At 38.9% G+C, this 12709-nt stretch overlaps 1 protein-coding gene across 1 annotated transcript; it reads right to left on the minus strand.

The window, feature by feature from the left end:
- Nucleotides 1–633: 633 nt before the first annotated feature.
- PCK1 (phosphoenolpyruvate carboxykinase 1) lies at nucleotides 634–7334 on the minus strand. The gene is made up of 10 exons (XM_027848075.1): nucleotides 7242–7334; nucleotides 6806–7076; nucleotides 6190–6371; nucleotides 5318–5521; nucleotides 5027–5214; nucleotides 3752–3914; nucleotides 3057–3281; nucleotides 2831–2962; nucleotides 2137–2232; nucleotides 634–1692 (listed from the first exon to the last, which is right to left on the minus strand). The coding sequence occupies exons 2-10, from the start codon at nucleotides 7027–7029 to the stop codon at nucleotides 1238–1240; spliced, it is 1869 nt and encodes a 622-aa protein (XP_027703876.1). The 5' UTR covers nucleotides 7030–7076; nucleotides 7242–7334; the 3' UTR covers nucleotides 634–1237.
- Nucleotides 7335–12709: the final 5375 nt, after the last annotated feature.

Here is a 12709-nt window from a genome sequence, read left to right on the forward strand (position 1 = left end):
CAGGGTCACACAGATGATCAGTGTCTGAGGCCAGATTTGAGCTCAAGAAGATGAATCTTTTGGACTCCAGACCCAGTACCCTATCCACCGTACCACCTAGCTGCACCTATTATTGCACCATAAGAAATGACAAATATGAAGGATTCAGAAAAAACTTACATGAATTGATTCAGCAAAATCAGCAAAACCAAGAAAACCTTGGGCAAATCACTGGACCTCTCTGGGCCTCACTTTCCTCATTTGTAAAGTGAGGGGGGTTGAGACAGATTTTAATAGGGGGAGACAATCTGCAAAGGGGGGTGATAGTCTGGGTGGGGTATTTTGGTTTGGAAAGTTGCCAGAAGGGTGAGTAGAGCCACAGGTAATAGACTGGCATACCCTTTCCTGTAAACAATGGCCATATTGAGTTGATCCCTTCCCTTCCTCCCTTTCTTGCCTGTTTTCCTTCCCTCTTCATTTGGGCCACCCCATCCCCAGTCACTGAGTGCTGTCATAAATATTCTCTTCCATTAGTGGGAATGTTTCAAGTGATGTTTAAGCAAGGAATCTCTTCTACAGCTAACCACCAGAAAGACCTAGACACCTATTTGCTGTGTCACTCAAAAAAAAAATAAAAATTCAAGCCAATTAAAATGTTTTCTACAAAAAGTTTATTGAATAATTTTATAAAGCAGGTCATGCCAAAAATTAGAAATCATAATAAATGTAAGGAATAATGTATAAAAATATATTATTAATAGTGGCATTTCATTCTAGTAAAGACTAACCAGTAATCTTTCCCAAGAATTTTCTAAAGATGTTAAATATGTTTTAATAACAGTACATACCAAAGCACATACACACAGACACACACACAAACACACATATGTACATCTCAAGTATTTTTCTCTTTGAGTTTCATAGTCCCCTGTGATATTGCTAAGATGAATGAGGGCTAATGTCTAAGTGTTCTTAAAGTACAACAAAACATTCACTAGGCAGAATAATAAAGATATGGCTAAGATTTTTCCCTCCCAATCTCTTAATACCTTATCTGAAAAATTAAATCATGTTTCTCAGAGTTACTACCAGGCTTATCAGTGCATTCATTATAGTGTTACCCTAGTGCATTTATTATGGTCCTACCCATAGTGCCTGGTCATTCACCTGGCTAGGCATCTTATGAATTGGAAACTAGTCATCAGTTCCCCCTACTCCAAAAAGTGAACAAATATATGAACAATCTGTGCTAGCCTGATTATATCTGGCTTATTCTTTGCTTAAGAGCACTGATTTCCCTTTCAATTTCATAAGGCAAGTCAGTATTGACTTGCACTTCAAGGTACTTCTCAATGTCCTCCACCTCTTTCTCCCAAAACTCCTTGGAGATGCTAAAGAGCTCTGTCATATTGATATCTGTCAGGCCCTTGAGATTGAAGGCATCTTCAGAAGGGATGTAACCAATAGGTGTGAGCTTAGCATTGTCTTCTCCATTGATCCTATTGAAGATCCATTCCAAGACACGGGAATTCTCCCCAAATCCTGGCCAAAGGAATTTGCCTTCCTTATCCTTCCGGAACCAGTTAACATGGAAGATCTTGGGCAGTTTAGCTGCTGGACGCTGAGCCATACTGAGCCAATGAGCCAGATACTTCCCAAAGTTGTAGCCAAAGAAAGGTCTCATAGCAAAGGGATCGTGCATGATGACTTTGCCTATTAAATAAACATAGAGAAATATGAAATGCCTATGATATTTCTATTTAGCAACAATAATTCCTGATAGAGTAGGTCAGAATTTTCCAAGTCTTTATAATAGCATAATAAATACTGAGTGAGAGTCAGAGGCAGTATGGAGTTATGACTAAAGGACCAGCTTTGGAGTCAAGAAGACCTGACTCTGACAAACATTAGCTATATGACCTTGGGCCAATTATACTGTTGCCCTACCCTACGCTCTAGGATGGTAAGTGATAGAAGACCTAACTAAAGAATTTCCAAAGATGTGGACCAAGGAAGAAAAAAAAGCATGGTGCATAGAATGACAATAAGAGAAAAAGAAATGCCATACAAGGTTGAGTGGGTAAATATACTTAATATTTTAAACACTAATAGAAAAACTTGCTAGCAAACTCTATGGTTTAAATTTTTTCCCCTTACCTTTGTGTTCAGCTGCTGCTGTTGCTTCTGACCTCATTGAAGCCCCAACAAATACTCCATGCTGCCAGCTCATGGATTCATAGACCAGAGGTATACCTTGAGCAAGAAAAAATGTACATTAGAGCTTGGGATTCCACTCAAGTCCTGTTCAAACACATCAGTACAACCTGGAAGTGACCCTTGGCTCTCCAAAACTACATCACTAGGACATAAGTTCTGTCACGTTCTACTGGGCTGGAAAGCTTGAGAGGAAAGCCTTATTAATTGACCATAGGACGGTCATCTGAGGACCGGCCTAGTTACATTTGTTTGTTTAATGACTCAAGCAGTACCTACAATGAATCTGTCTTTTCTGTGAAACATTGTCCTAGAAGTTGAGAAATTCAATTTCCAATGGAAACACTGAATATTTTCTAGATTTCTCTAAAATGCCATACATCAGGAGAGAGAGTATGGTATGGTGGACAGAGTGACAGGCTGATATTCAGGAAGACCTGAGTTCATATCCTGCCTCTTATAATCACTAGCAATATGATGAATCATTTAAACTCTATGTAACTGAAGTGGTTCTCTAGTATTTTTCTAAGCCATAAATAGGTTGTAATATACATTGGTAGAGGGGGTTACTATGCCCACAACAGGAAAATCATAGGTCCCACAACTTCTTTTAATTATTAATAAACGCCATTCTCACCAACAGGTCTACGGCCTCCAAAGATAATGCCTTCTATTGGAACTCCTTCTGGAGATTCCCAGGCAGGGTCGATGATGGGGCACTGGTTTGCAGGAGTGCAGAATCGGGAGTTGGCATGAGCACAAGGCTCTCCTGGGCAAAGCAAGAAGAGAGATGTTAGATGATTAGAAGCATATATTAGGAGTAATTTAGCATGTACCTCATGGTCCTATTTGTGTGCTCTTACCATCCTCTGGAGTCCATTTCTTGTTTTTCCATGATGTAAGTGTAACCCCTGGGCCTAAAGGCTCATCGATGCCTTCCCAGTAAACACCCCCATCACTCGTTTCTGCCACATTGGTAAAGATAGTGTTCTTCTGAATGGTCTTAATAGCATTGGGATTTGTTTTCACAGAAGTTCCAGGAGCAACTCCAAAAAATCCATTTTCTGGATTAATAGCCCTTAAGTTGCCTGAAAATTTTAAAATATTGAAGTATAGGTGAATATGAAACAAGCATTTATACTTGAAAATGTATTCTAGTTAGGTTTAAGAAAAACTTTTTTTTTTCTGGCCAAATTCAAAGCCCTTTTTTGCATTCCTCCACTTCTCTCTAAAGAACCATTTTATTCTGGAATTTAGGTTTGTTTTGCTTCTGTAAATTACTGCATTAAATTTCAAGACTTGCTCCTCAGATAGCTTCCCATAAAAAAACATTTTGATGGGTTATATATGTAAACAAATCAGAAACATACGGATTCTGTTTTTAATCCAGATTTTTAATTAAGGGAAAATGCTCCCCAAAATACATTTCTAACATAACCATTTCTCATGGAAATATTTATAAATGATTTAAAATGTTTTGAAAGCAAAAAAAAAAACAACAATAACAACAAATTTTCACCTGATCCCCACAGGCAATATAAAGGACCAAAATAGTTACCTTGCTCATCAAATTTCATCCAAGCAATATCATCACCAACACATTCAATTTTCCACCCTGGGAGCGTTGGATTCATCATCGCCAAGTTGGTCTTTCCACAGGCACTAGGAAAAGCTGCAGCAAAGTACTTCTTTTTGCCCTCAGGATTCGTGATGCCCAGGATCTGTTGATAAATGAAATCTTTATAGAACAACCATTTGCCCCCTACAGTATGTCTTTCAAAAGCCAAAGGAGGTAGAAGCCCTTAATTCTAAATATTTGATTTTAGGTATTAGTGTTTCAAAATACTAAAGTCAAATTTACAAAATATTGACTAGAGTTCTTCTTGTTGTTGTTTAGTTGGTTTTTTTCAGCTGTGCCCAACTACCCATGACCCCATTTGGGGTTTAGCAAAGATACTGGAGTGGTTTGCCATTTCCTTCTCCAGCTCATTTTACAGATGAGAAAACTGAGGCAAACGAGGTTAAGTGACTTGCCCAGGGTCACACAGACAATAAGAGTCTGAAGCCAGATTTGAATTCAGGAAGATGTCTTCCTGACTCTAGGCCTGGCACTCTACTCACTAAGCCACCTAGGTGCCCTCAGAGCTCTCTTTTAGGTCCACTGTTCTCTGGAAACCTTAAAATAGCCTAAATTATTATTTTAACATATTCATCAAATGAAATTTCCCCATATTTTCTGAAACATGTGCACCATTTATGACTCATGTAAGCCTCATTTTTGCATTTACCCCTACTTTCAGGAGCACAGGTATTCTAGAAGGGGAATCCAAGGACCTAGGTTCAAATCCAAGGTATGCCACTATAGGACCTGTGTGATGCTGGGCAATTACTTTGGCTCTTTGGGTCTCAATTTCTTCATCTGTAAAAATAAGGGAGTTGGACTAAATGATCTCTGAAAGCTCTTTCGTTCATCTTTAAAGCTATGAAAATACCAAAAAAAGTTTTATAGAATCATGATATCTTAGAGTTAAAAGAGACCTCAAAGTTAATCTAAATCAACCCTTACCTGAAACATAAATCCCCTCTACAACAACCCTGATCAGCAATAATCTAGCCTCTGCTTTAGAGCAGACTGTGATGGAAGGCTCATTACTTCATGAGCAATCTGTTCCAGCTTTAGACAGTTCTAATTATCATTAAAAGCCTTGCATACAATAAGAAATGCCTGTTGAACTGAATTATGCCACAATCTGCCTCCTTAAATTCCCTAGTTCTTTCTTTTGAGATCTATTGCAGAATAAATCTAATCTCTCATTTTTTTCTGTCCTCTTACCAGCATATGTTCTGCAAGCCAGCCTTCTTCCTTGGCAATCCTGCTTGCTATTCTTAGGGCAAAGCATTTTTTCCCCAGGAGGGAGTTTCCACCATAACCACTTCCAAAGGAAACAATCTCTCGGCGATCAGGAATGTGAGCGATGAGGGTCAATTCGGGATTACAGGCCCAGTTGTTGACTAAAGGTTCTATAAAACATGACACAAGCAAGAGAGTATCAACTCTTCTGAATGAAATTTGCCTAAAATTTGTCTGGCAGTCAAACCAGAAAGTAGATTTCAGTGCACTTACTTTTTAAAGGTAAAGGGCAGCCTACAGAATGGAGGCATTTTACAAATTCCCCATTTCCCAGTGCTTCTAAGACTGGAGTTCCCATTCGGGTCATGATCTTCATACTGGCCACTACATAGGGTGAATCTGTCAGTTCAATGCCAATCTTTGACAGAGGAGAACCAATGGGGCCCATGCTGAAAGGAATGACATACATCGTTCGGCCTATGAAACAAGAAAGAGTAGATGAGAAATAATACAGGAAATCTCAGGCTCAATTTGAAGAATTCTCCCCAGTATAGTCACATATGAATTATTTCTCAATTGGAATATCTTATATTCCCCAAATAAACAACTATGATAAGGACAGGTAAGTGTATATTGAAATTAGATTAAATAATAATATCATAACTAAACCTGACTTTGAATTATTATTTGGCATGTCCATATCAGACAGCTAAGTTGGATAGAGTGTTGGACTTAGAGTCAGCAAGACCTGAGTTTGAATCCTACTTGAGACACTAGCTATGTGACAACTTCTCAGCCTCAATTTCTTAACCAGCAAAATGAAGATGATAATAATAGCACCTTCCTTACAGGACTGCTGTGAGAACCAAAGGAGATAACACATGTATGATATATTTTGCACACCTTAAAGTACCATATAAATGCTAGCTATCATCATTATTATCATTAATATATAATATATACACTTCAATATAATATGTATACTTCTTGACTTTAGTAATTTTTACATATAAAAATTTAAAATATCAGAGGTAACTATATTATGTTTCTACAGAAAAAGTATTCTTATTATGGTTAGAATTGTAATGGTAGAATAATCGTGGAAAATTATACTTGTATCTTGTCATATTAAGTGCTTTGTTCACCTTTCATGCATCCTGGAAATCTGGCATTGAAGGCTTTCTCAAAGTCCTCCTCTGACATCCAGCGACCCAGTTGGCTAATTCCAGTCTGGGGGATTGGTACTGTGTCTCTTTGCTCCTGGGTGATGATGACAGTTTTGCTTTCGATTCTGGCCACATCTCTGGGATCAGTAAGAGCCAACCAGCTGGCAAAAGTCAAGAATGTATATGCTATTATTGCAGAAGGTTGAGACAGTGGAATCTAAAGATAAATTTTAATATAAGTGTACGTACACAGGGCTTCTTTCAATGAAAAGCATAAAAATCTCAGGCAGCAGAGAGCAGATGAAACTCATAAAATATAACTGATGTAAGTGGGAAAATGGTTTAGAAATGGACTCTGTCTTAGAACCCTCCCTCCTTCACCTCTCTCAGTAGTGCCTTAATAAACATTTGTGGAATGAATGTATAAATGAACGAATGAGAACTTTTTAAAAAGCTCAGGAGCTTTCACAAAATTGGTTTATAAATCATAGACTTATACAATGGTTCATTAAAGATCCTTCATTCAAAGACACAAAACAAGAGAGAATAAGCATCCCAAGCTCTGGTTAGGATTCTTACAGTTTTCTTTCCTTACCAATTATCATACTTCTTCAGTTTCTTGATCATGCCTTGTTCTACCATACAGTTGAGAATATTCCTGTTCTCTTCCTCAGAACCATCGCAAATATGGATTTTGTCTGGCTGGCACAACTGGGCATTACTTTCCACAAAGTCTCGGACTTCTTGGGGCAAGGTGTCCAGGCTACCTTGGACAATCTGGGCAGAGTAGTTCATGTTATTCTGCATCTGGGGAGGCATGACTGGACTGGTGGAATGGATGGGCAGGCAGGAATGACCTGCACAATCTAAAAGTGAGACAACAGAGACTTTTCAGTTAGCCTAATACCCTCAAAGAAGCTTTCAGCATTTTGTCTAGATTTCATATCACAAGACAGCTATTGCATCTGGAAATAGAAAATGAGTTTAACATTTTAAAATTATATACAGATATATATAAAAGCTCTACTTACATCTCCTCTCTTTGGAGGGTCTCAGAGATCTAGGCAGTATTTTTTATTGTTGTTGTTTTGCAGTTTCTTCCTGCTGATCAGTGTTTCTTCCTTATAGGAAGTTTGTGTCTGAAAGCACACCCTCTTACCTTAAATACTCTCTAGGAAGGAGAGCCCAACCCCCTAATCTAGGATGAGGGAGGCTTGGCCCTTACGTCAGTGCAGTATCTTTTGGACAGCTGCCATTAACCGCCTTAGCTGGGAACAACTTGCAACAATAATGGGCAGGAGGTGAGGGGTGGTGTTATCCCTGATCACTAATTTAACAGACAGCTGATTAATGAATACTAGCAGTTTTTTCTCCACTGGACTGCCCCCAGTGAGCCCTTGCACAACTTGTTCACTGGCTAAACTTTGACCTAATTCATTGTAGATGGAAGAAAGAAAGAAAAAAAAACCTAACCCCCAAGAGGCCTTTCTTGAAAGGCAGTTGGGGCTTAGTGTACTGAGTTCTGAGTAGGTTGGAAAAGACTCCTGGACTGCCTAGACTGTTAGCATAGGATAAACCGGCACACTTTGTATACAGCTGCAGCTGTATACATACAAGGTTGTTAGCTGACTAAAAACTGGATTAGCCTATCATCCTAGGGCAATTTCCTCACCTTGGCCAAATCCCCTGAAGTCAGAGAAAGTCTGGTATATTGGCCCAGGCTGACAGCTCAAGGATTTAGGGTATTTAAACGTCAATTTTCTGATTAAGACCTATGCAAGGTGCCCCTGTGTGGTAGAAAAGTTGGGGATCCTGGCTGGGATCTCAGCTCTGCGACCTATTTACTTTAATAAATGTAAAGTGCTTTGCAAACTTCCAAGGGCTACAAGAACGTGAGCTATTGCCACTCTGGGCCTCACTTTCCTGATCTGTAAAATAAGGGGATTGAGGAAAGTGACATTTTAGGTTCCTTCCACATTTAAATCTGTTATTATTATTTTTTACAGCTGAAGGAATTAGGAATCCTCACTTCTAATTTGGGATTAGGCATGCTATACCTGTAAGGATAGTCCCACGCATATTAGGGTGAGAGGGGAGATGAAATTAAAACATGAACCATGCTGCATTTTTTTTAAATTACAAGATGAGCTGTAACAGACAAAATGGAGCTTTCTTTTTCTTCTAAACAATTCAGTTGGTCAATAAACATCTACTAGCTTCACTTGGGTTTCTCAGATAAATTACTCTCTCAGAATGGATAAAACAATTCAGATCTTTTCTCAATCAAGGAAAGAAAAAAGAAAGTAGAGAAGGGTGGGGAGATTTTAAATGTTTACTTTATGCCATTCAAGGAACTGTGTAAGTGGTCCACTCCAGTGTTAGATGGATTATAGAGGGATGGTCCTTCTCAAGAACAAAGGACAAACAACAACCTATGAGTAGCATGAGCTGCCCCACTGGGGACCCAACTGGCCAGTTCCACTTGGGCAGTGCAGCTTCTTCCTTCTTTTGTTCCTTCTTTCCCTCCTTCCTCCCTCCCTTCCTTCCTTCCTTCATTCTTCCTCTCCTCTCCTTTCTTCTCTTCCCTTCTCCTCTCCTCTTCTCTCCTCTCCCTCCCATCACCAGCATCCCAGTCCAAGAGGTAAGGTGAGTGATAGCAAGGAGTCAAGTAGGACCTAAAAGCTGCCAACCTGAGTGACTGAGAAGATGATGGGACCCTCAACAGTAATAGGGAAGTATGGAAGAGGGAAGTGTTTGGGAAGTAAGTTAATGAGTTCTATTTTGCATGCACTGAGTTTAAGATGCCTACAGGACAGTTTGAAATGTCCAAGAGGCAGTTGGTGATTGACGACCGTAGCTCAGGGGAGAAACTAGTGATGAATACATAGACCCGGAATCATCTTCATAGAGAGGATGACTGAATCCACGGGATCTGGTGGAATTACTAAATGACACAGCGTAGAGAGAAAAGAAAGCAGCCCGGGACAGAGCCTCAGGAAACAACCGTGGTAAGTCAACATGACAGAGATGAAAGGAGCAGTGAGAAAGGACAGGAGAGAAAAAAGTAACAAGAGAATCAGGCGGGAGGAGCATCAGGGAAACCAAGGGAAGAGAGAATATCCAGAAGGTCAGAAATGATGAGGATTGAGGAAAAAGCCATGAGATTAGGCAATTAAGACATTGGTAACTTTGGAGAGGACAGTTTCAGCTAAATGATGAAATTAGAAGGCATATTGCAAAGGATTCAGAAGACATTGAGGGGAGAGGAAATGAAGGCACCTAATGTCAATAGCTTTCTCAAGGATTTTATCTATGAAGAAAAGGAGAAATATAAAATAAGAGCTAGGGGGGATGGAAGGAACCAAATAAGGAAAGATCTACAGAGTAGATGACAGTGGGGATGATGGGAGGTCAACCTGCTAGAGAAGCAATCAGATGCAGTGTGAATGTAGAGGGGTTGGCCTTAGCAAAGAGAAAAGCTACCTCTTCATCTGAGACCAGAATGAAGGATGAATTAAAGATGTCTGACTAATGTGAGATAAGGAGGAGAGAAGATGAGTTCTTGGTGAATGGTTTCAATTTTTTGGTGAAGGAAGAATGGAGGTCTTCAGATGAAATGGTGATGGGAGTGTGTGCATGAGAGACTTGAAGAGAAACAATAATATTTTAAATAGAAGCTATGGAGAGTAGGATAGAAAATAGATAGAGGATATTGCAATAATAAAGGCAAGAGATTATGAGGGCTTGATCTGAATGGTCATGTGAATGAAGAGAAGGGGTAAGATGGGGGTGGTAAAATCAACAAGACTTGGTAACCAATTCAATATTGAGTAGGGTGAGCATGTGAAGAAGAGGGAAAAAAAGCATAGGATGAGGCTGAACTAGCCCACCTTTGGAATTAGAAAGATAGTGATGCCCTTAATAGAAATTGAGAAGTTTAGAGAAGGATGGGTTTGGAAATTGTGGGAAGGGAGGATACAAGGAGTTCCTTTGCATACCTTCAATTTGAAATGATGATAGGACACCCAGGTGGAGATGTCCAGCAAGCTTTGGTAATGTGGGACTAGAGATTAAGGTTAGATATGTAGATGTGGAAATTGTTTGAACAGAGATGATAACTGAATCCATGGAAATTTGAGAGAGAGAGAGAGAGAGGAAGTCTTGGGGGACACTCATACTTACTGAAGTATGGATGATGGACCATGATTCAGCAAAAGACAGAGAAGGAGACAGAAAGAAGGAAGAAAATAAAGACAAAGAGTAATGTCACAGAAGCCAGAGGAGGAGATAGTGACCAAAAGAAGTCGGTGGTGGGAAGTGTCAAAAGTTGTAGAAAATTCAAAGAGAATGAGGACAGATTGAGATCTTTGGTAACTGGAGAAAACAGTTTCCATCAAATGGAAGCCAAATTACAAGGGGTTGAATAAAGTACATGCATATTGAGCAATAGATATGTGGTTTGGGAATCTAAATTCACAAGAAGAATTCCAATCTTGTTTGGATTAAAAAAATAAATTAAATAAAATTTAAAAAATAAAAGAGCTGTGATTTTCCAAACCCATGAGAGGTCCAAAATCTGATAAGAAAGAAATTGTCCAAATCCTAAATCTTCAAGTCAAACAATTTACTTGCGTAAATCAACTGCTGGCTTTTATTAGACAGAGATATCACTTGATGGATTAATTGATTAATCCTTTGGAAGTTTCCACCAGTAGAAAAACATTGTTCAGGGTTCCACTAAAATGGCCTGTGAAAATCATCACCTAAGGTCTACCTGGTCATTCAACCTTTATTGATTTGATTAGAAATAAATATTTACATTTTCTGCATTTACTAGACAATCTCAATGTTTCTCTAGGTTGGCACATGTTTTAAAAGAGTTAACTTGTTTTCCTGCATTATAATGTTACAGGTGGAAGGATATGAGTGAGTATCTAGTTTGACTCTCCATTTTATAGAGATAACTATAGATTGTAGAGGGAACACACTTGCTTAAAAAGGTTTGCACAGCTGATTAGTACCACAGCCAGGACCATACTGTCACTTTGTTCTGTTAAAGGTGCCTTTTATGTTTTCTTAGCTAAGATGCATTTCAATTCAACAAAGACTTACTGAGTACCTACTATGTACAAGGCAAATTTATATATTTTAGGATTTCAAGAGTTGGCAATCTTTCTCCACAAGAGATTTAAATTCAAAACTTTAAATTTAAAATTTTTTTTAAAATGTATATTTTCTAAGCTAGATCCTAAGTCCGATTCTTCTGCTCACTCCATATTTATGAAATCCAATTTCATTGCATAGATTTACAGAAAGAATATTAAATAGTCCAGGTTTAAAAGCCTGTACAGGGCTATACTACACATGAACACATTATGGGATCATAGAGTTGAAGCTGAAATGCATCTCAGAGGTCATCTAGTCCAATGCTTCTTAAACTGGGGGGTTGCGACCCACAGTTTAAGATGCACCTAAGGGGTCGTGAATAGAAAAAGTTTAAAAAGCCCTGATTCTAGTCCAACTCCCTCATTTTATAGATGACATAATGATATTGTGGTGCAAGAAGTGAAATGACTTTCTCAAAGTCAGGCAGGTATTAAGAGAGTCAGGATTTGAACCTAGTTCGCCTGACTTCAGATCCAGCACTTTTTTCTTATTACTAACCCCATAGAAATAGCTAGCTCCAAATGTTTCTTTTCATTTTGGAAATTTTGGACTCAAAAATTATAAAATTGTTCATTCATTCTAAGGAAAAATGGAGAATGAAAGTTTTGAGTAAAGAAAATTAATATCATGCTATATCATATTAATCTGAAATCCATCCTTTTCCCTAGTTGGTCAGACCCCACTTTTTTTCAGTCTAGCTCACCAGGCAGCATTTTACTAACAGTAAATGTGACCAAACCCATTGGCAGCTGAACCACTGCACCTACCCTGGGTGATTATGGCACTATGACTATGGCTATCAGTTGTAGAAGCAAGGATGAATGGAGGAATTCTGTGTCCTCCTAGGAGGTTTCATTCTTATCAAAAGCATCAGTATGACCCACAAGTTTTTCCTTAGCCATTAAGTAACCCCCAGTTCTGGTGTTAAAAAACTGGCATCCAGTTTTTTGACATCTTGAACAGTCGGGAAGGGATCCCTGATAGGGACTCCCGAACCTCAATTAGATTGATAAACTAAGCACCTGACCTGTGACTAGGATATTCAGCTAAACCATGTGACTCCTAAGGAGGGACTCCTGAAAAACAATTGCAACCTTAGAGGAAAGCATTCTTGGAGACAGTATCTCCATTGGACATTCAAAAAAGCTGAGTTGGAAACTGAACCAAAATCTTTCTAACTTCTCCAAGCAGAAGAGGTACTTTACCTGAAAAAGAGAAGTAAAATTCAGAGGCTGTTACTGAAGGCTCAAGCTAATATCTAGTGGAACAACCTTGCATTCATTGTGGTGTGTGTGTGTGTGTGTGTGTGTGTGTGTGTGTGTGTGTGTGTGTG

This window comes from Vombatus ursinus, unplaced genomic scaffold, assembly GCF_900497805.2.
Source record: "Vombatus ursinus unplaced genomic scaffold, bare-nosed wombat genome assembly UNPS02000580.1, whole genome shotgun sequence".
NCBI lineage: Eukaryota > Metazoa > Chordata > Mammalia > Diprotodontia > Vombatidae > Vombatus > Vombatus ursinus.